Source organism: Anabrus simplex, chromosome 1 (genome assembly GCF_040414725.1).
Source record: "Anabrus simplex isolate iqAnaSimp1 chromosome 1, ASM4041472v1, whole genome shotgun sequence".
Classification (NCBI taxonomy): Eukaryota; Metazoa; Arthropoda; class Insecta; order Orthoptera; family Tettigoniidae; genus Anabrus; species Anabrus simplex.
In genome coordinates, this window is record NC_090265.1 from 517,565,044 (window position 1) to 517,589,899 (window position 24,856).

Genomic DNA, 24,856 nt, shown 5'->3' on the forward strand with positions numbered 1-24,856 from the left:
ATGCAACATTTTTTTTTACGCACGGGAGATTGCCTTTTGATTTTTCCTTTTACCCAGATAGTTCTCTTATCATCCTATTTCAACTTATTCTGTTATTCCACCCTTGTTCCAGCCCGGCAGACCGATGGTGTTATGATGAGGAGGTTCCCAGCGATATCAGATTGGAATATATCAGATATTCAAACTCTTTGTATATATGAGTTTGGAGTTAAATTTTTGTAATAAATTCACCACATTATTTTATGAATGCAGCTTGGTTTCTCGTATTTTGTTCATGTTTATTTTAGATTATTCTTACCTGATTTGTCACATATCATTTTGTTTATCGTAATTTCACCCTTTGCTTTTCCACGTATTCCCTGAGATGTGCACGACTGAGTTACTGTGCGAGGATATGTGTTCAGGTAAGACTATGTGCATAAGCTCACGATTATGGGAGTTTTGGTCACTATGGTGCGCTTGGTTCGAGTTCAGCTTTCGCTTGACGGGAACCAATCGCATTGTAGGGCACAATATATATATTTTCGCGATTTGCTTTAAGGTATAATTAATTAAGATACAGCCTCAGTATTTGCTTGGTGTGAAAATGGGAAACCACGGAAAACCATCTTCAGGACTGCCGACAGTGTGGTTCGAACCCACTATCTCCCGAATACTGGACACTGGCCGCACTTAAGCGATTGCAGCTATCTAGCTCGGTTGCTTGTAATTTAGATAGCTTATTAACGCTCAAGTACCAAGGTCTGGTCACCGAGACTGCTAACTGCATTTTTTACTTTAAATATCTCAAAACTCCACTGTTGCAATAACTTGTGTGTTAGCTACCTTATTGTTGAGTTCTGATAATGACTGGTAGTATGACTATAACAGTTCAAGGTTACATGCAGTTGTGACTGATCCTCTGGAAGCGGCCTGTGAGACTGGGCCTCGGTGTTTACATTGTTAGTGGGTGTAAAGTGAACAGTCTCAGTGATCAGTCATGATTCATCTCCTGCTATTGGCCCACGAAACCGGGTCTCGGTGTTTACGTTGTCAGTGGTTGTGAAGTGAACATTCTTGGTGATAACTCTTCATACAGGAGGCTTATGAAATGAACAATGTTGCAGGAACTAGTGTCACACATAAGACTACTATGGATGCTTCCAGAACATGTGTTACACGTGAAAGCTTTACTAAAGTTGTGCAGGAATGACTTGATGAGGAATGTTATGATGGAGACAGTTGTGAAGACAATATCGCTATTCATAGTGATAGTTTGGACTCCAAAAATAGTGAAAATAATGAGGAAGTGGTAGTTACTGCAATGGATGATAGAAACAAATAGTGTGAGTGAACCTTGTGACAAAAGTGATGATGATGTAGTTCAACCTCATTAGTAGTACAGGAAAAATTTATATAGATTGTCATCAAAACCCTGAATCCCCGAAGAGTCTCCGACACTGAAATATAATATTTTGAGACTCTCAGCTTTATGACGTGTAGCTCAAATTGTTAATGAAGCTCATCTGATATCTGTATGGAATTTTCCCATAACACATGATTATTCTGAGTATCATTCTTTGATGGACAAATGAAGCGTGTGGCTAAACAATGGAACAAGTGCCATTGAGCAAATCTGCAGGAGAGGCAACAGTAAATGGCTGAAAACACTTCAGCTCATTCTGCATCCACCTAGGATGAACTGTGCATGTGTCCTGTTGTTTCATTCTACTTCATGCAACCACAAAGACTATGAATCACAACAGAAGAGGCCTCAATTTCGATGTTCCATCGAAAATTCCTATTTTGCTCAAGTTAGCACTTGTCCCATTGTTCGGCCACATACTTCAAATGTAAAACTCACCAGAGAGAGAAGCAAGTGCAAATCACAAACAGACTTGAGAAATGTAGATATGGTGGGGCTGAAAACCTTCATAGTTTAATTTTAATCTGCAGTTTTCAAATCCAGTCATGAAAGTTCAAAGTCAACCTTAGTGACAGATGGTACCGGAAGGAAATATTCCACTGTGTTATGTGTAAGAACAGATTTGAAACTTCTCTAAGATTTAACAACCCAACAACGGAAGGGAATGCAAAGAGCTTGATCCTACAGCAGCAACTTCTGAGGTATTTGACTAATTTGTCAGGAACTATCAGAGTGTATCAGAGTGCAATCAGTGTTGGGTCTTCTGCGAGTGTCCTACAGGCTCTTAACTTGGGAGCGTGGGTTGGCGACCACGGGGTCCCCAGCTGAGTCCTGTCATTGCTTTCACTTGTGCCAACCTACTCAATTTTATCTATCCTATCCAACCTCCCTTGGTCAATTCTTGTTCTTTTCCAACCTCAATGGTATTAGAACATTCAAGGCCAGCGAGTCTTTCATTTTCACGCCCTTCATGGCCCTTGTCTTCCTTTTTCAAAGTGTTGGATCCCTTCCATTCTTCTCTCTTTGATTAGTGCTATATAGAGGATTGTACTGTACTTCCTTATAAAACAATAATCAGCACCACCACCCCAGGGGCTCCCAACTTGGGAGTGTGGGTTGGCGACCACAGGGCCATAAGCTGAGTCCTGGCCTTTCATCTATCCAATCCAACCTCAAAACACTTTGCCAACTCTTGTTCTTTTCTGACTCCGACGGTATAAGAGCACTGGAGGTCTAGGGAGTCTTTCATTTTCACGCCCTTTGTGGCCCTTGTCTTCCTTTGGCCGATACCTTCATTTTTCAAAGTGTCGAACCCCTTCCTCTTTTTCTCTGATTAGTATTATACTGTATAGAAGATGGTTGCCCAGTTGTAATTCCTCTTAAAACAATAATCACCACCACCACCACCACCACCACCACCACCACCACCACCACCACCACCTCTGCTTGTACTGATACGATGCCGGTCAGTGTCATGGGGAGGTGTAGATTCAAGATGTATATGACCAGAAAGCCGTGCAAGTATGGGATAAAATTGATGTGCCATACTGGTGCTAGGAACAATTATTTCTACAATGGATACATCTACTGTAGTAAGAAATTCGATGGGTCAACACTTAGTGGAGAAGAACGTCTTTCCAAGCCTGCACTAGCAGTATCCACTGAAGTTGCGAAGTATCTCAAAAACAATCTAACATAAGAAAAAAGTCGAGGGAACTAGGATCATCCCTATTTGCATTTACCAGAGACATGACTTTGGTCTCAGAAGTCCCAAAGTAGAGCTAAGCTGTAATCCTCTTGTCTTCAATGCACCACGACAGTGCAAATGATACTGAGACCATAAGTCTGAAATCACAATGTATTATAACTGCAACAAAGGAGGTTTAGATGCCTTGGACGTAAAATGTGGTTTATTGCACTGGACGGTGCACAGTATGGTAGCCCAATGACTATTTTCTACAGGGTCTTTACTATGTGATATAGGCCTAACATATCTTTTTCACATGTTTCACATTGGTACTAACTACGTAAGACAAGCAGGTATAAGTACCAACATAGTTGGGAATGTGTGGGACATGGTAAATGCAGCAGGGTGGAGTTTAAGGAAGCGGAGATTGTTATGGAAGGTGATCGGGGATTTAAATGAGACTGTGGAGTGGGTATGTGGGAAACTGGGAGTGAGATTTCTAGATCCTAATGGGTGGATAGGAGATAGGGATCTGCGCTCAGATGGCCTTCACTTAAACCGCAGTGGTACATATAAGTTAAGAAATTTGTTTAGAAGGGTAATAGGGAGATACATTCAGGGAAACAGGGTAGTCTAGGGAGCAGTGTTAAGGGAACAGGGAACTGGAAATCAAGTAGGGATAACATAAAAATGTTAGTGCTCAACTGTAGAAGTATTGTAAAGAAAGGAATAGAATTAATTTAATATATATTTACCAGATATTGTAATAGGAGTTGAATCATGGCTGAGAAATGATATAATGGATGCAGAAATTTTCTCATGGAACTGGAAGGTGTATCGTAGGGATAGGATAGGAATGGTAGGAGGGGGAGTATTCATTCTGGTGAAAGAAGAATTTGTAAGCAACGAAAAAGTTAAAGATGACGACCAGGGAAGGGTAGCGCAGATGCTGATTCAGAATTATTTGATAAGATAATCAGCTATGTGGGAAACGATAAGTAAAGGAATGTGGTTGTAGCGGGTGACCTCAATTTGCCAAATGTCAATTGGGAAGGTAATGTGAACGACAGGAACCATGACCAACAAATGGTAAATAACTTAATATGGGAAGGGCATCTGATTCAGAAAGTGATGGAACCAACTAGAGGGAAGAATATTCTGGATGTGGTGCTGGTAAAACCAGATGAGCTCTATAGAGAAATCGAAGTAATAGATGGTATTAGTGATCACGAAGCTGTTTTTGTGGTAATTAAAAATAAATGTGAAAGAAAGGAAGATTTTAAAATTAGCACTGTTAGGCAGTACCATATGGCTGATAAAACAGGACAGGCATGAGGGAGTTAATAAGTAACTATGATCAAGAGAAAATGGCAATAAAAGTGTAAACAGACTCTGGGATGGGTTTAAAGCAATTGTTGAGGAATGTGAAAATAGGTTTGTACCTTTAAAGGTGGTAAGGAACGGTAAAGTTCTACTACATTATAACAGAGAAGTAAAGAGACTAAGAAGGAGGTGCAGGTTAGAATGAAATAGAGTTAAAAGTGGCTGTGGAAGTAAGGAGAAATTGAAGGAACTTACTAGGAAATTGAATCTAGCAAAGAAGTCAGCAAAGGATAACATGATGGCATGCATAATTGGTGGTCATACAAATTTTAGTGAAAAATGGAAGAGTATGTATAGGTACTTTAAGGCAGAAACAGGTTCCAAGAAGGACATTCCAGGAATCATTAATGAACAAGGGGAGTGTGTATGCAAGGATCTTCAAAAGACAGAAGTATTCAGTCAGCAGTATGTAAAGATTGTTGGTTACAAGGATGATGTCCAGATAGAGGAGGTGACTAATACTAAAGAAGTATTAAAATTTACCCATGACAGCAATGCCATTTACAGTAAGATACAAAAGTTGAAAACTAGAAAACCAGATGGAATTGATAAGGTTTCGGGGGGGGGATATACTAAAGACAATGGGTTAGGATATAGTACCATATCTGAAGTACTTATTTAGTTATTGTTTGCATGAAGGAACTTTACCAAATGAATGGAGAGTTGCTATAGTAGCCCCAGTATATAAAGGAAAGGGTGATAGACATAAAGCTGAAAATTACAGGCCAGTCAATGTGACATGCATTGCATGTAAGCTTTGGGAATGCATTCGTTCTGATTATATAAGACATGTTTGCAAAATTAATAACTGGTTTGATAGAAGGCAATTTAAGTTTAGGAAAGGTTATTCCACTGAAGCCCAACTTGTAGGATTCCAGCAAGATATAGCAGATATCCTGGATTCAGGAGGTCAATTTGGACTGTATCGCGATTGACCTGTCCAAGGCATTTGATAGGGTAGATCACGGGAGACTACTGGCAAAAATGCGTGCAGTTGGACTTGACAAAAGAATGACTGAATGGGTGGCTCTGTTTCTAGAAAATAGAACTCAGAGAATTAGAGTAGGTGAAGCTTTTTCTGTCCCTGTAATTATTAAGAGGGGAATTCCTCAAGGCAGTATTATTGGACCTTTATGTATTCTTATATATATCAATGATATGTGTAAAGAAGTGAAATCAGAGATAAGGCTTTTTGTACGTGATGTAATTCTGTACAGAATAATAAATAAGTTGCAGGATTGTGAGCAGCTGCAAAATGACCTCGATAATGTTGTGAGATGGACAGTAGGCAATGGTATGATGATAAACGGGGATAAAAGTCAGGTTGTGAGTTTCCCAAATAGGAAAAGTCCTCTCGGTTTTAACTACTGCATTGATGGGGTGAAAGTTTCCATTGGGGACCATTGTAAATACCTAGGTTTTAATATAAGGAGAGATCTTCATTGGGGTAATCACATAAATATGATTGTAAATAAAGGGTAAAGATCTCTGCACATGGTTATGAGGGTATTTAGGGGTTATAGTAAGGATGTAAAGGAGAGAGCATATTTGTCTCTGGTGAGACCCCAACTAGAGTATGGTTCCAGTGTATGGGACCCTCACCAGGATTACTTGATTCAGGAACTGGAAAAAAATTTCAAGAAAAGCAGCTCGATTTGTTCTGGGTGATTTCTGGCAAAAGAGTAGCGTAACAAAAGTGTTGCAAAGTTTGGGCTGGGAAGAACTGGGAGAAAGGAGACGAGCTGCTCGACTAAGAGGTATGTTGTAGATGTTGATTCCCATAGGGAATGCACTAGCCTTGCGTCTTGGGTGGTGTGCTAAGTCCCAACTGACGAGCCTAACTTAGCACACGAGGGCGAAACGCAGGCAACCAAGAATGAGTTAGCTGGAAAATTTATAATGTCCAATAACGGACCATTATATTGGTATTAAGAGGTATGTTCCAAGCTGTCAGTGGAGAGATGGCGTGGTAGGACATCAGTAGACGAATAAGTTTGAGTGGTGTGTTTAAAAGTAGGAAAGATCACAGTATGAAAACAGAGTTGGAATTCAAGAGGACAAATTGTGGCAAATATTATTTTATAGGAAGGTGAGTTGGGGATTGGAATAACTTACCAAGGGAGATGTTCAATAAATTTCCAATTTCTTTGCAATCATTTGAGAAAAGGCTAGGAAATCAACAGATAGGGAATCTGCCACCTGGGAGACTGCCCTAAATGCAGATCAGTAGTGATTGATTGATCGATTGATTGATTGATTGATTGATTGATCGATTGATTGATTGATTGATTCTTAGTTTCAATACTGATGTAATATCTTTCTAAGTTGCTACTTTTCATCATAATTAAAATGATTGTCAACAAACGGTACCGGTAAATTATTTCATTACTATTTGCATACTTCCCCATCAAGAAAGGTCATTATTGAGTACTTTAAATGTTTCTAGACAATCTAGAATGTATACATATATTAAAATGTAAAGTAATTACAGCAGTTCCACTGACTGGACCTTGTGATTACTGTTACAAATCATGACCTTGGTACTTACAGGTTAACAGAACCAATGTAACTAAACACAAAAAGAGAACTGCATATTACTTTTTACTGTGTTTTGTATGTTTTCATCACACTGCAGAGCCACTGAAGTTCCTAATCTCTGGGTCCATGTTCATTATTCAGGGATGTGCATACCCATAAATTTTGTTTTATGATTATTGTTATTTATATATTTAGAGGGTAACTACAAAATTTAAAACATGGCTGCCTAATAAAATGAATGCTTTGCTTGCATCCATGGTGAGGGAGAACAATTGTTGATGTAATAATGAGCCTTTTGTGGGTTCTCAAATACCTTAACTGTCTTGTTCTATTTCTTCATCACTTGTGGTGAGCTGATACTCTAGTCTTAGAATCTGTTGAATTTTAGGCACGATAACTATTTCATTATCCAATCTTAATCTACAGTTAAAATTGATTATGTCTCTTACCTCAGTGACTCTTGTCGTAGGTATCTTTGCCTTTGTAGCCAGATACATAACCACTTTTATCAGCAGTGTATTCACGCCCTTCTTTTCCTCGTCCTTTTCCACTTTCATCGAAACGTTCCTTATGAGATCCAGTATATTGAGAGGTATCTGTCAGACGATCAACAGCTTCACTCTTCACAAATTGCTGTTGGCATAAAAATAATGTGTAACTAGTATTTTCAATTTTTTAATATCAAACTAGCAGCAAAACTAAGAGTGCAGTTTATTTCTTAGGAGTACCTGTTAGTCAATTTTTATACTGATCTGTATTTTTAAAATAAGACAAGAATTGATACAATATTTTTGTCAGCCAGTATTGAAGATATTTTTCAAGTTGTAATCCACAAGACTTTAAAGCAAATTAATAATAACAACAACAACAATTTGGCCAGGTTACCTCACTACGGTAATAGAGTAAACTGTACTGTCAATGTCTCGATGTTGAGTGTCAAGCAGCAGTAAATGAGTCGACTCCCTAAAGGGGCCAATGGCTTTGGGCAGATGAGTGCCTTTAGATAGGATGATGGTCCCCTGAGTGGAGGAAATGCTACACGAATCCACACAGCAGCATTTGTCTCCATGTTAGGGGTGGCTGTAGCTCTTATACAGGGCAGCAGTAGTATAGGAAAATGTCTGAGGTGGATAATCACTTGGGTAACAGCGACAAAGACCACTGCATAGGGGAAGAGAATGGTAAACCACTCCTGTATCAATGGTCCAAAGATCTAGGGAGTCAACGGGAATGAAATCCAGAGCAGGCATAGCTCTGTAAGCAGTAGGGAAAGCAGTTTGCCTATGAGAAGAGAACTCCAAAATGAAACCTCAGCTCCATTACTACCCATCATGATTCTGGATCCTAGCTCGCTCCATTACCTTCTCAATACTTGAACCAGTACTATGGAAAAAGCACAAAATGAAAATGCTACCTCAGTTGGTAATCTCTGTAACATAATCCAGGGCGGCAAAAGTAATGCATCGGTTTCTGGGGGTTGCTCATCTCAAAGAATAAGGCCGAACCAGAGATTTTATACAGGAACTCTCAATATCCAGACACTTACTAGATTTGGCAAACAGATTGAGCGTACAAAAGCTCTGGACAAACACACTGTCAAAATTCTTGCAATTCAAGAGACATGTATCCTATAGGAAGATATTTCAATGATATTTGGATACTGGGTGTTGAAATCCAAGTCAAAATCACATCTGCTAATGTAATTTTTCAAACACAGCCTTTTTAGTTCATCCATAGTGGACTGAACAGTGTGATGAAACTCTCAAAAAAAAAAAAAGCAGTAAAAATTGACAAATTTCTCATCCAGTGTAAACTTACTGCTAAAGTTATCTGTAAAGCAAAACATGCTTATGAAAAGGCTCAGCTTAACACAATTGAATAAATATTCATATAATAATAATAATAATAATAATAATCATAATAATAATAATAATAATAATAATAATAATAATAATAATAATAATAATAATGTTATTTATTGTACATCACACTAACTATTGTTCGGAAATCAGAAGAACGCACATGCCCGGTGAGGCACGGAGTGAAGGGGTTTTCGCCAGCGGAGCCAGTATCTATTAAAGAAAATATTTGCATCTGGGAGATAGTAGGTACGAATCCCACTATCGGCAGCCCTGAAAATGGTTTTCCGTGGTTTCCCATTTTCACACCAGGCAAATGCTGGGGCTGTACCTTAATTAAGGCCACGGCCGCTTCCTTCCAACTCCTAGGCCTTTCCTATCCCATCGTCGCCATAAGACCTATCTGTGTCGGCGCGACGTAAAGCCCCGAGCAAAAAAAAAAAAAAAAAAAAAAAAAAGAAACTATTTAAAATAGTTTATGTTGGGTACACCTTGTCAATACACCTTAAATGATTGAAAATTATTTATCATACATGTTTCAGGAAAAATATCCATTCCCTTCATCAGTGATGTCAATTCAAGGAATAAAACAATATAACACTATCTTCCGTTTTTCTTACAATTTAAAGGAGTATTGTATCCTAATTCACCATATCTATATATATAAAGTAACTTGTCCTGACTGACTGACTGACTGACTGATTCATCATCGCCGAGCTAAAACTACTGGACATAAAGGAATTAAATTTTGAGGATACATTTATATTACAATATAGGTGCTCGCTAAGAGAGGATTTTCGGATAGTCCTTTGCTAAGGGGGTGAAAAGGGGGGTGAACTTTTGAAATGTGTGTATCTATATCTCAAAACTTTAAAAGCTTACAGATCTAAAAATTGGTATTTAGAATCTCTTCTAAAAATAAAGAAACATGTATTTTTTTTGTTTTTAGCATATCCCAATAGGAGGGGTGAAAAAGGGTGAAAAACGGGTTGAATAGTTTTAATGAGGATACTTATATCTCAGAAACTGAAAATGTTACAGACATGAAAATTGATATTTGGAATCTCCTTTGAAAATAAAGAAACACATATTTTTGTGTTTTTGGATAATCCGACAAACGGGGTGAATTTTAAAAAAGACTATATCTGCAAATTATCTCAGACACGTAACATATTACAGATTTGAAAACTGGTATTTGCAATTTCCTGTGAAAGTAAAGAAACATAAATATATCTTTTGGAAAATCAACTTAAGGGGAACTGAACAAGGGGGTGAATTTTTAAAATTAGCATGTCTACAGTATATCTCAAAAACTTAACATGTTGCAGATGTGAAAATTAGTATTTGGAATCTCCTTTAAAAATAAGAAGACACGTATTCTTTGGATTTCAGAAAAAACCCTAAACGGGTGTGTGTGTGTGTGTGTGTGTGTGTGTGTGTGTGTGTGTGTGTGTGTGTGTGTGTGTGTGTGTGTGTGAAAGTATTGAAATTTAGTTGAATTATTTGTATAAGAATGTATATATATATACCAAAAAATCTAAAGATGTTACAAATGTGAAAACTGGTATTTGGAATCTCCTTTAAAAATAAAGAAACACGCATTTGATGGGGGAATGAACTTGACAGGGGAGGTGGGAGGATGAAAACGGAGATGAATTCCTTGTACGAGGATACACATATCTCAAAAGCTGAAGATGTTACAGTCGTGATAATTGTTATTTGGAAGCTCATTTAAAGAAACGGGTACTTTTTGTTTTTGGAAAATTCATTTGAGTGGGGAGCGGGAAAGGAAGTAAAGAAATTGAATTATTTTTCTGGAGAAACTTATATCTCAAAACTGAAGGTTACAGACATGGAAATTGGCATCTGGAATCTCCTTTAAAAATAAAGAAACACGCATTTTTTGGCTGGAGGGCAACCAACTTAACGGGCGGGTGTGGAGTGGAAAAGGAGTTGAATTATTTTCATGAGGATACTTATTATATCTCAAAAACTTAAGATGTTACAGACACTAAAATTTGTATTTGGAATTTTATTTCAAAGTAAGGAAACACGTAATCTTTTGCCTTTGGAAAATCCACTTAAGGGGGACAAATTAAATGAAAAATAAGTTGAATACTTTGTATGAGGATACTTATACCTCAAAATCGAAAGATGTTACAGGCATGGAAATTGGTATTTGGAATCTCCTTAAAAAATAAAGAAATGCGCATTTTTGGAGGGGCGGGGAATCAACTTAAGGGACTGGGGTGAAAAAGGAGTTAAATACTGAATGTACTTATATCTCGAAACTGAATATGTTAAAGGCATGAACATTTGTATTTGGAATCGTCTTTCAAAGTAATGAAACACGTTTTCTTTTGTATTCGGAAAATCCACTTAAGGGGGGGGGGGGTGAACGAATTGAAAAAATAGTTGAATTCTTTGTATCAGCGATACCTATACTGTATCTCAAAAACTAAAGATGTTAAAGACCTGAAAATTGGTATTTGGAATCTCCTTTAAAAATAAAGGAACACACACTTTTGGGGAAGGGAGAATCAACATGTAGGAAGGGGGGTTGAAAAAGGACCTGAATTACCTTTATGAGTATACTTATTTCTCAAAAATCTAAAGATGTTACAGGCATGAAAATTAGTATTTGTAATCTCCTTTAAAAGTAAAGAAGCACGCATTTGTTTTTTGTTTTTTTCGGAAAATCAACGTAAGGGGTGTGGGGTTGAAAATAAGTAAATAAGGAGTTGAAATGTCTTTATGATGATACTTTATCTCAAAAAACTGAAGCTGTTACAGACATGAAAGTTTGTATTTTGAATTTCCTTTCAGAATAAAGAAACACGTAATTTTTGTTTTCGGAAAGTCCACTTAACGCGGAAGAGGGGTGGAGAGAAGTGAAAAGAAGAAGTTGAATTATTTTTATGAGTACACATTTATCACAAAACTGAAGGTGTTACAGACGTACAGACATGAAAACTGGTATTTGGAATCTCCTTTAAAAATAATGAAACCTGTATTTTTTTGTTTTCGAAAAATCCAGTTAAGGGGTTGAAAATAATGGGAAAAGCGGGTGAATTTTTAAAATGAGTACCGGTATTTTTACATTATATATCAATAACTTTAAAAATAAAGAATCATGTATTTTTGTTTCCGGAAAACACACTTAGATAGGAGTGTTGGTGGGGGAAGGACTGATCAAGGGGTTGAATTCTTTTTATGGGGATACTTATGTATATCTCAAAAACTGAAGATGTTACAGATGCTGGAATAGGTATTTGGAATCTCCTTTAAAAATAAAGAAACATGTATTTACTTTTTCGACTTGAGAGAAGACTGTTTCTCACATGTACAGTTGTATGTCGCATGGTCGTCTTAGCCCTAAAAGGTAATATCACAAACATGGTTTACAAAGAATTTCTGGGGTAAATGAAACTCAGTTTTTGGGTGAGTTTTTATACTTTAGGAATTTTCAGATAATGTCTTAGTACAAAGCCAAGGAACGATTACTTTGATCAAATTACGAAATCTACGTGAGCGAAGCCATGGGTAATTGCTAGTCTATATATATAAAATAATTTGTCCTGACTGACTGATTGACTGATTCATCATCGCCAAGCCAAAACTACTGGACATAAAGAAATGATATTTTGGGGATACATTCAAATTAAGATGTAGGTGCTCGCTAAGAGAGGATTTTAGGATATTCCGTCGCTAAGGGGGTGAAAAGGGAGGTGAAATTTTAAAATGTGTGTATCTATATCTCAAAACTTTAAAAGTTTACAGATGTAAAAATTGGCATTTAGAACCTTCTTTAAAATAAGGAAACACATACTTTTTGTTTTCAGAAAATCCTAATAGGAGGGGTGAAAAGGGGGTTGAATGCCTTTAATCAGGATACCGTAACTTATAACTCAGAATCTGAAGATATTACAGACCTGATTATTAATACTTTTGATCCCTTTTAAAAATAAAGAAACACGTATTTTTTTGTTTTTGGAAAATCCAATTAATGGGAGGGAGAAAAGGGGGGTGAATTTTTAAAATGAATATATCTATATCTCAAAACTTTGAAAGTTTACAGATGAAAAATTTTTTATTTAGAATCTCCTTTAAAAATAAAGAAACACATATTTTTTGTTTTCGGAAAATCCCAATAGGAAGGGTGGAAAAGGGTGAAAAAGGAGTTGAATGCCTTTAATGAGGATACTTATATCTCAGAAACTGAAGATATTATGGACCTGAAAATTGGTATTTGGGATCTACTTAAAAAATAAAGAAACACTTTTTGTTTTTGGAAAAACCAATTAATGGGGGGTTGAAAAGGGTGGAGAATTATTAAAATGAGTATAAATATATCTCAAAACTTTTAAAGTGTACAGATGTAAAAATTGGTATTTACAATCCCCTTTAAAAATAAAGAAACACATAATGTTTTGTTTTTGGAAAATCCCAATAGGAGGGGTGAAAAAGGGTGAAAAATGGGTTGAATGCCTTAAATGAGGATACTTATATCTCAGAAACAGAAGATATTACAGACCTGAAAATTTGTATTTGGGATCTCCTTTGAAAATAAAGAAACATGTATTTTTTTGTTTTTGGAAAATCTAATTAATGGGGGTTAAACTGGAGTGACAAATTGGGGTGAATTTTTAGACAGACTATATCTGCAGTATATCTCAGAAACATAAAATCTTGGTATTTGGAATCTCCTGTAAAAGTAAAGAAACATAGGTGATTTGTTTTTGGAAACTCCACTTAAGGGGAACTAAAAAGGGGGTGAAATTTTAAAATGAGCATTTCTACAATATATCTCAAAAACTTAACATGTTACTGAAGTGAAAAATAGTGTTTTTTATCTCTATTGAAAATAAAGAGACATGTACTTTTTGTTTTCTGAAAAACCACTTGGGTGGAGGGGTAAAAGTGCCTGAAAATGGGGTTGAATTCTTTTAATTAGGCTACTGCTATCTCAAAAGCTGAAGATGTTACAGACGTGAAATTTGGTATTTGGAATTTCCTTTAAAAATGAAGGAATGCGTATTTTTTTGTTTCCGGTAATCCACCTAAAGGAAGGAGAGAAATCGAAAAATTAGTTGAATTATTTGTATGAGGATGCTATTATCTCAGAATGAAAGATTTTGCAGACGTGAAAATTGGTATTTGGAATCTGCTTTAAAATTAAACAAACACGTATTCTCGGAAAATCCAATGAAAGGGGGGGGGGGGGGGGGTGAAAAATTGAAAAATTAATTGTATGAGGATACTTACATCTAATAAAAACTAAAGTTGTTACAGACATAAAATTTGATATTTGGATCTCATTTAAAAACAAAGAAAAAATTGTTTATGGGCGAAATCATTTTGAGGGGTGGGGATGAAAAGGAGTTGAATTCCTTTTATGTGGACACTTATCTCAAAACTGAAGATGTTAGAGTCGTGATAATTGGTATTTAGAAGATCCTTTACTATTAAAGAGACAAGTATTTTTAACGGGAAATTCACTTAAGGCGGGGGGGGAGTGTGGTGAAAAGATATGGGGATACTTATATCTCAGAACTGAAGGTAACAGACATGAACATTGGTATTTGTAATCTCCTTTAAACTCCTTTAAACATAAGGAAACATGCCTTTTGGCGGGGGGGGGGGGGGGGAAGGGGTAAATCAACTTAACGGCAGTGGGGTGAAAAAGGAGTTGAGACCAATTGATTTTACTGTTCACAATGAACTTATTCTGATCATAAACTGATCATTTTAGGTTCATTTTCAAGAACCATCTTTTCCTTTGGAGTACATAAAGTTAGATTGCAGTACATTCTCCTGGCATATAAATAAAAATGTAAACACATTTGAAATAAACGATATGAATGATATTGACCATGCAATTGTTCACCTCTATAATGAGGTCAATAATTCACGGAAGTATATAATTCATGTCGCTAGAAATCTCGCGCACTTGCCTACGCGCGACGATGTTGCTGGTCACATTGTTAGCAATGACAATGGCAGAGGATGTAATTTGCATCTTGCTGTGGTTTCCAGACCATCAATAATAATAATAATAATAATAATAATAATAATAATAATAATAATAATAATAATAATAATAATAATAATAATAATAATAATAATAATAATAATAATAATAATAATAATAATAATAACAATAATAATAATAATAACAATAATAATAATATTCTGGACCATCGTCAAAATGTGTGGACCAGGCTGGAAACAGGTCCTGGCCGGGTAATGACTGCGATTGCAGTCTGGCCGCGGGTTCAGTACCATCAAGGCACCCAAGACGACACCACGCCGGATCTCCTCAAGGATTTGATCCATATTAAAATGCTTATAGGAAAAGATGGCAAAGATTTAGGGACCCAACTGGCCAGGTGGAATACCTGGACCTATCCTGGGAAGTACGAAATCGATTGCTGGAAAGAAAGATTGAAAAATGGGAGGAACTTTGCCGTAATCTCTCAGAAAATAAGTCAGATCACGAATTTAGGTGGATTATATATAAAACGTTAAGCATTCATTATAAATTTCATTATAATACCGTAAGGAAGCACGTGTATCTTGCTAGTCGATGAATAAAGAAACTAATGAAATATTATGAAAATGATCATTACATAAAAGTTAATATTTCAATGAATGGAAAATGAGAATACCTAAATAAATTTAAGATCTTCAAGTTTTCTTCTTTTTCTTCCTTAGATGATCAAATGCTAGTCTATAAAATGGGTTCTCTTCTGTACTTCTTTCATTTAAACTTGATTCAAAATCATTTCTTTGTGCAAGATAAATTTCTAAACTTTCCAAAACATTAATGAATTTTCCATTTTTGGCCAAATGTATTAACTCCATGTCATTAGAAATGTCTGTAAATGTATGATTTTCAACCATATCCTCTCCCATTACGTTTGATTGGATTAACATATTCTTTGTACCTTATAGCCAAACTTCTTCCAGACTTTCTATGTATCGTTGTCTACATGTTTGGCATGTCAACTTGTAAATTCCTGATATATTAAATGTACATTTATTCTCTATTTTATCTAAATTGAAAATTATCTTATTAGTATTATTATCAGTTTTGTATGCGACATTGATGTTCGTTTTTCTGAACATTTTAGCCAGTTGATAAGAGTGCTTATTTCAAAAAGTTAGAACTGCAAATTTCTTTTTCTCCTTTCACTCTTTAATTAAAGTTGTTTTTGCTTCATTTTTCATTTTAATTACAGAGCAAAAGGAGAAAAAGAAATTTGCAGTCCTAACTTTTCAAAATAAGCACTCCTAACAACAAGCTATAATTTTCAGAAAAAGGAACATAATGTCACGTACAAAAGTGATAATAATACTAATAAGATAATTTTTCATTCAGATAAAAAAGAGAATAAATGTATATTTAATATATCAGGAATTTACAAACTGACATGCCAAACATGTAGATAATAATACATAGGACAGTCTGGAAGAAGTTTGGCTATAAGCTACAAAGAATATGTTAATGCAGTCAAACGTAATGGGAGAGCATATGGTTGAAAAGAATCATATATTTACAGACATTTCTAATGACATGGAGTTAATACATTCGGCCAAAAAGAGAAAATTCATTAATGGTTTGGAAAGTTTAGAAATTTATCTTGCACAAAGAAATGATTTTGAATCAAGTTTAATGAAAGAAGTACAGAAGGAAACCCATTTTATAGACTAGCATTTTATAATTTAAGGAAGAAAAAGAAGAACATTTTTTTCTCTTGAAGATCTTAAATTTATTTAGGTATTCTCATTTCCATTTATCAAAAAATTACATTTTATGATCGTTTTCATAATATTTCATTAGTTTCTTTATTCATTGACATGGTGTTTTAGGATACAATACTCCTTTAAATTGTTAGAAAAACTGAAGATAGTGTTATATTGTTTTATTCCTTGAATTGACATCACTGATGAAGGGATTGATATTTTTCCTGAAACATGTATGATAAATAATTTTCAATCATTAAAAGTGTATTGACAAGGTGGACCCAACATAAACTATTTAAATAATTTATTTAATAGATTCGGACAAGTCAATACAGAATGAAATAAATACCTTTTATGGTTAAGTTTATCAACAGCAGAGCCAAGGATGTGATCGTCACCATACCAACCCCGCTACTACCCAGGTGACTTTATATCTACCATTAAGATACATTTTCCTAGAAGCGACTCCAGCAATAATTGCTCCACAATAGTCGCTCAGAGATCATCGTTCAGCAATCATCGTGTGTAGGAAAATGATAACACGCAAACTCAGAAGAGGAGTCCTCCACGATGATCGCTCAGTGACTATCGCAGAGTGATTATCACTGGAGTCGATTCTAGGAAAACGCACCTTTAATGGCAGCTCTTCACTCTTGTAAGTTGTAATCCAGCTATTGCTATTGCGTTGTTCTGCGTTCGTTCATATTCCTTTCTCAGTTGTTGCCATTTATCTGTTGTTATTGTTCTTGCTCTTCATTTCTCTTGTTGTTTCTGTGTAACTGTTTTGTGAAGACTGCGAAATGTCTGTTGTATGCAAGAAATGCAAGAAGGGAAAGACAATTCACAGTGAAGCTAGAGAAGTGATCAGGAATATTATAAACCAATGTGATGAGGAAGCTACACACTCAGTAACAGAGAGTAACATGTAAGCTGCTAATTACAGCTATATATCTCATTTTCATTTCTTCCTCAGTATGGTATTTTATGCCATTTATTCAGTCTCAAACTGTTCAATCAATTAACTTCATCATTCATATGTTTGTATAGTCTATGTAGCATTTTTATGAACACCATATTGATGACCTTCATACTACCCTACTCTAATAATTTGCACTTATTTATTTGAAGATTTTTGATAGAAAGTACAAGCTTTATTATTCTCAGTTTGTATGCTTTTTAAAGTGATACTTACGAACTATGTAATTGTACTGAGACAGATATCACAACACTGAGACATATCATTATGTGTAATTCGGAATTAATTGTTTTGATATGTTAGATGTAGAAGCTGGGAGGTTTTCCGTAGTGGATATTTTTTGCATATAAATGTGCAGCATTTGGAAATTATGATATAATTATGGACTAGAAAAATGTATTAAGAGGAGGAACCATGTGTTTCCATGTACTTTTATCTTTATTATATACAGTATGTTCAATTGTTAGTGGGAAACCTTCTAGACTTTGGTTTATTTGTGTAAGGTTTATTATTACTGTATGCTTGTTTATAAGATACTGGTATGTACTGATGAAACGCTTACATATGCTTATATTATAATAGAAAACAGCGGGTTGATTTTAATTCAGTTGGAATGTATACAACTCAGGTGCAGTTCCCTAACCTTTTAGCCGTTTTCAGACGGTTAGATAAGCCCGATTAAGGTGTCAACAACACGGCCTGATGTACACGTCCTGAGAGAAAAGAGAGAATTGTTGTTGCTGTTGCTTGAGTCATCAGTTCATAGACTGGTTTGATGCAGCTCTCCATGCCACACTATCTTGTGCCAACCTTTCCATTTTGACGTAACTATTGCATCCTACATCTGCTCTAATCTGCTTGTCATATTCATACCTTGGTCTACCCCTACTGTTCTTACTACCTACACTTCCTTCAAAAACCAACTGAACAAGTCCTGGGTGTCTTAAGATACGAGGGTGGAGACATAAGTCATGGCAACTATTTTTTTTCTCGCGAACAGGAGACAACACAGAAAATCTAAGATATGCATTTCAAAATATAGGACATGTACTTATGGATAGTGCCTGAAGACAAATTCTGATTTCAGGAGATTCTCGTAGGAAAGTGACAGAACACAGGCCATTGGGAAACATTGTTTTATTATGGTATAGACAGCAAATACAGAAGACTATGTACAAAGGACAGGTCTCCACTGGTTACAGACCTTTGAAATAATCACCCAAGGTTTCGACCGAGCGCTTTTTACCTCAACATGCTGAATATCATTCGCTGCATGTGTATCGCTAACGTGTCATACCCCTCTCTGAAATGCTGTTACGATGTCCTCTTTGTTAGCAAACCATTGTCCACGTAATAGCTTCCTGACTTTGGGGAACAGATCATAGTCACATGGGCTCAGATCAGGCGAATAGGGCAGGTGTGGAAGAATCTCCCATCCCCACCATTCTAAGCAACACTGAACGATGGCTGCTGTGTAAGCTGTCGTGTTATTGTGTAGGATTATGGCATTGTCCAAAAGATCTGGACGTTTGGTTTGCACTGCACGGCACAATTGGTACAATGAAAAAGTAATTGTAATAAACTGCATTGACAGTGTGCCCCTCATGCACTGGATGACACACAAGGACACCTTGAACATCGTATGCCAGGATTACCATAACCTTATTGGGTGACTGATTTTGTCGAACCTTGTGTCTCCGTGGTGACCTCTGATGACACCATTCACTTGACTGTCTCTTCAGTTCAGGTTCATAAGCACGTGCCCATGCTTCATCGACTGCAATAATGTGATTCAACATGGCTTGTCCTTCTTGCTGAAATCTCTCCAGATTGATGCGACATGTTTCGTAACAAGTCCACTTCTGTACGTCAGTTAAGTGATGTGGCACCCACCTTGCACAAAGTTTACGCATCTGTAGGTACTTGTGTAAAATGCGCCGTATTGTTGCCGCTGGTATTGCTGTATGTTCTTGCAATTCCGCTAGAGTCCAGTGCCTGTCCTCATGTAAACACTGATTGATCACCATTATCCGTACATCTTTGTCCATGGACACTGGACGGCCTGGGCGAGGCAAATCGGCAGTTGATATTCTACACCGCTTGAACATCTCCACCCACCTCGCCACTGTTTTATAGGGCATGGCATGCACACCTAATGCTTCCTGCAGCTCTGCATGGCATTGGCGTGCATTCCTGCCGTGGAGAACTGCTATTTTAATATACACTGACTGACAGAGCAAATGCAACACCAAGAAGGAGTGGTTCGAAAGGGATGAAAGTTGGGGAAAAAACAGAGATGGCACGGACAAATAATTGATGTTTATTTCAAACCGATATGCAGGTTACACAATGCGCACGGCATCGACTCAGTAGGATGTAGGACCACCGCGAGCGGCGATGCACGCAGAAACACGTCGAGGTACAGAGTCAATAAGAGTGCGGATGGTGTCCTGAGGGATGGTTCTCCATTCTCTGTCAACCATTTGCCACAGTTGGTCGTCCGTACGAGGCTGGGGCAGAGTTTGCAAAAGGCGTCCAATGAGATCCCACACGTGTTCGATTGGTGAGAGATCCGGAGAGTACGCTGGCCATGGAAGCATCTGTACACCTCGTAGAGCCAGTTGGCAGATGCGAGCAGTGTGTGGGTGGGCATTATCCTGCTGAAACAGAGCATTGGGCAGCGCCTGAAGGTACGGGAGTGCCACCGGCCGCAGCACATGCTGTACGTAGCGGTGGGCATTTAACGTGCCTTGAATACGCACTACAGGTGACGTGGAATCATACGCAATAGCGCCCCAAACCATGATGCCGCGTTGTCTAGCGGTAGGGCGCTCCACAGTTACTGCCGGATTTGACCTTTCTCCACGCCGACGCCACACTCGTCTGCGGTGACTATCACTGACAGAACAGAAGCGTGACTCATCGGAGAACACGACGTTCCACCATTCCCTCATCCAAGTCGCTCTAGCCCGGCACCATGCCAGGCGTGCACGTCTATGCTGTGGAGTCAATGGTAGTCTTCTGAGCGGACGCCGGGAGTGCAGGCCTCCTTCAACCAATCGACGGGAAATTTTTCTGGTCAATATTGGAACAGCCAGGGTGTCTTGCACATGCTGAAGAATGGCGGTTGACGTGGCGTGCGGGGCTGCCACCGCTTGGCGGCGGATGCACCGATCCTCGCGTCCTGACGTCACTCGGGCTGCGCCTGGACCCCTCGCACGTGCCACATGTCCCTGCGCCAACCATCTTCGCCACAGGCGCTGCACCGTGGACACATCCCTATGGATATCGGCTGCGATTTGACGAAGCGACCAACCTGCCCTTCTCAGCCCGATCACCATACCCCTCGTAAAGTCGTCTGTCTGCTGGAAATGCCTCCGTTGACGGCGGCCTGGCATTCTTAGCTATACACGTGTCCTGTGGCACACGACAACACGTTCTACAATGACTGTCGGCTGAGAAATCACGGTACGAAGTGGGCCATTCGCCAACGCCGTGTCCCATTTATCGTTCGCTACGTGCGCAGCACAGCGGCACATTTCACATCATGAGCATACCTCAGTGACGTCAGTCTACCCTACAATTGGCATAAAGTTCTGACCACTCCTTCTTGGTGTTGCATTTGCTCTGTCAGTCAGTGTACGATCGTTGCTCCTGCTTGTTGACTTCCATTTTGTGATGCTCTCATTCACACACTGGACTTGGGGGCATGTTAGACCCACACTGTTGTTTACATACCCCATCTAGTGGCATCATATGTAAGTACCTACCGTACGTTTCCAAATGCATATCTTAGATTTTCCGTGTTGTCTCCTGTTCGTGAGAAAAAAACACAGTTGCCATGACTTATGACTCGACCTATGTATGTATTATCATTCTATCTCTTCTTCTCATCAAATTTAGCCAATGATATATAGTCATAATATATCATCTAATGGCCAGGCAGGCAAAATTTTTGGTAATGAGACAAAGTCTCTCATAGTGCATTGGCACTGCCGGTGGATTCAAGTAGCCTACACAGTGGCCTCCACAGTATGCACTAGCCATGCGCCTTGGTGGGTGTGTTATTTACCAAATTTAGCAAAATTGATCTCCTCTCACCAATTCGATTCAGTATTTCTTCTTTCGTGGTTCGATCTATCCATCTCACCTTCAGCATTCTGTAACACTACAGTTCAAAAGCTTCTATTCTCTTTCTTTCTGAGCTGTTATCATCCATGTTTCACTTCCATACATTGCCACGTTCCAGATGAAAGTCTTCAGGAACATATAATTCCTATATCAATGTTTGAAGTGAGCAAATTTCTTTCCTTAAGAAAGCTCTTCCTTGCTTGTGCTAGTCTGCATTTTATGTCCTCCTTACTTCTGCCATTGTTAGTTATTTTACTACCCAAGTAACAATATTCATCTACTTCCTTTAAGACTTCATTTCCTAATCTAGTATTTCCTGCATCACCTGCCTTCGTTCGACTGCACACCATTACCTTTGTTTTGAACTTATTTACTTTCATCTTGTATTCCTTACCAAAAACTTTGTCCATACCATTCAGCAGCTTCTCAAGGTCTTCTGCTGTCTCAGATAAAATAACAATATCATCAGCAAATCTCAAGGTCTTGATTTCCTCTCCTTGGATTGTGATCCCCTTTCCAAATTCCTCTTTGGTTTCCTTTACTGCCTGTTCTATGTAAACATTGAAAAGGAGAGGGGACAAACTGCAGTCTGGCCGTACTCCTTTCTGGATTGCTGCTCCTTTTTCAAAGCCCTCGATTCTTATCACTGTAGACCGATTTTTATACAGATTGTAGATAATTCTTTGTTCTTGATATCTGATCTCAATCACCTTCAAAATCTTAAATAGCTTGGTCCAATCAACATTATTGAATTCCTTTTCTAGATCTACGAACGCCATGTACGTGGGCTTGTCCTTCTTAATTCGAACCTCTAAGATCAGACGTAAAGTCAGGATTGCTTCACATGTTCCTACACTTCTTCTGAAGCCAAATTGATCTTCTCCCAACTCAGCTTCAACTTGTCTTTCCATTCTTCTGTAAATAACACGTGTTAAAATTTTGCAGGCATGAGATACTAAACTAATGGTGCGGTAGTTTTCACACTTGTCAGCCCGGCTCTCTTGGGAATAGATATAACAACATTCTGGCAAAAATCGGATGGCACTTCTCCTGTCTCATACATCTTACACACTAAATGGAATAACCTTGACATGCTGGTTTCTCCTAAGGCAGTCAATACTTCAGAGGGAATGTCATCAATTCCAGGTGCTTTGTCCCTCTTTAGGTCTCTCACAGCTCTGTCGAACTATGACCTCAAAATTGGGTCTCCCATTTCATCAGCATCAACAGCCTCTTCTTGTTCCAGAACCAAATCATCTACATCTTTACCTTGATACAACTGATGGATATGTTCCTGCCATCTTTCTGCTTTGTCTTCTTTCCATCTGAGCTCTTAATATTCATACACCTAGATTTCCTTTCTCCAAAGGTTTCCTTGATTTCCCTGTATACAGCATCTATCTTTCCTAGGACCATACAACTTTTTACTTCCTTGCACTTCTCCTTCAGCCATTCTTCCTTAGTTGCCGTGCACTTTCTATCCACTTCATTCCTTAATCACCTGTATACTTTTCTGCCCTCTGCATTTCTAGCATTCTTATATTTTCGTCCTTCATCAATCAGGTCTAGTATCTCCCGAGTTATCCACTGATTCTTAGTTGATCTTTTCTTCCTTCCTAACATTTTTTTCAGCAGCCCTACTGACTTCATTTTTCATTACTATCCACTCTTCCTCTATAGTGTTTCCTTCAGCCTTTTATTTAGTCCATGTGCAACATGTTCCTTGAAACAATCCATCACACTCTTTTCTTTCAAATTGTCTAGATCCCATCTACTTGCATTCCTTCCTTTCTTTAATTTTTTCAACTTCGGATGGCATTTCATGACCAACAAGTTGTGGTCAGAGTCCACGTCTGCCCCTGGAAAAATTTTGCAATCCAACACCTGGTTTCTGAATCTCTGCCTAATCATAATGAAGTCTATTTGATACCTTCCAGTGTCTCCAGGTCTCGTCCACGTATACAGCCATTGTTTGTGGTGTTTGAACCAAGTATTGGAGAGGACTAAATTATGATCAGTGCAGAATTCAACCAGCCGACTTCTTCTTTTTTTCCTTTGTCCCAATCCAAATTCTCCTACTGTATTACCTTCTCTTCCTTGGCCTACCACTGCATTCCAGTCTCCCACCACAATTAGGTTCATGTCACCTTTTACATATTGTATTAAATCTTCTATCTCTTCATATATTTTTTTGATTTCCTCATCATCCGCTGAACTAGTAGACATGTAGGCCTGCACTACTGTGGTGGGCATTGGTTTGGTGTCTATCTTGACGACAATAATTCTTTCACTATGCTGGTCATACTAGCTTACCTGCTGCCCTATTTTCTTATTCATTATTAAACCAACTCCTGTATTTCCCCGCTTTGATTTTGTGTTTGTAATTCAGTAGTTGCCTGACCAAAAATCCTGTTCTTCCTGCCAACGTACTTCACTTATACCAACTACATCTAACTTTAGTCTATTCATCTCCCTTTTCAGATTCTCTAACCTACCACAATGATTCAAATTTCTAACATTTCACACTCCGACTTCCAGAATGTCAGTATCCATCTTCCTGATGTTCGCCCCCTCTCGTGTAGTCCCCACCCAGAGATCCGAATGAGGGACTAGTTTACTTCCGGAATATTTTACCCGGGAGGATGCCATCATCAGTACATCATTCATACAGAGAGAGCTGCATGTCCTCGGGAGTTAGTTATGGCTGTAGTTTCCCATTGCTTTCAGCCGTGCAGCAGTATCAACACCGCTAAGCCATGTTGAGTATTATTACAAAGCCATATCAGTCAATCATCTTAACTGCCGCCCTTGCAACTTCCGAAAGGCTGCTACCCCTCTTTCAATGAACCATTCGTTAGCCTGGTCTCTCAACAGATACCCATCTGATATGGCTCCACCTGCAGCTCAGCTATCTGCTTCATTGGGACACGCAAGCCTTCCCACCGCGACAAGGTCACATGTTTCATAGAGGAGCAAGAGAGAATTATCATGCTTTATTAAACTTTGAGAGATCCATTTTGATGAAATTTCTGGATATTATTATTATTATTATTATTATTATTATTATTATTATTATTATTATTATTATTATTATTATTATTATTATTATTATTATTATTATTATTATTATT

At 37.9% G+C, this 24,856-nt stretch overlaps 1 protein-coding gene across 1 annotated transcript in view; it reads right to left on the bottom strand.

The window, feature by feature from the left end:
• Nucleotides 1-7,463: 7,463 nt before the first annotated feature.
• LOC136875747 (tubulin polymerization-promoting protein homolog) overlaps nucleotides 7,464-24,856 on the bottom strand; it is a 54,348-nt gene continuing 36,955 nt past the window's right edge. The window contains exon 4 of the mRNA XM_067149364.1: nucleotides 7,464-7,646. Within this exon, the coding sequence (XP_067005465.1) occupies nucleotides 7,464-7,646 (183 nt within the window). The remainder of the gene's footprint in view (nucleotides 7,647-24,856) is intronic.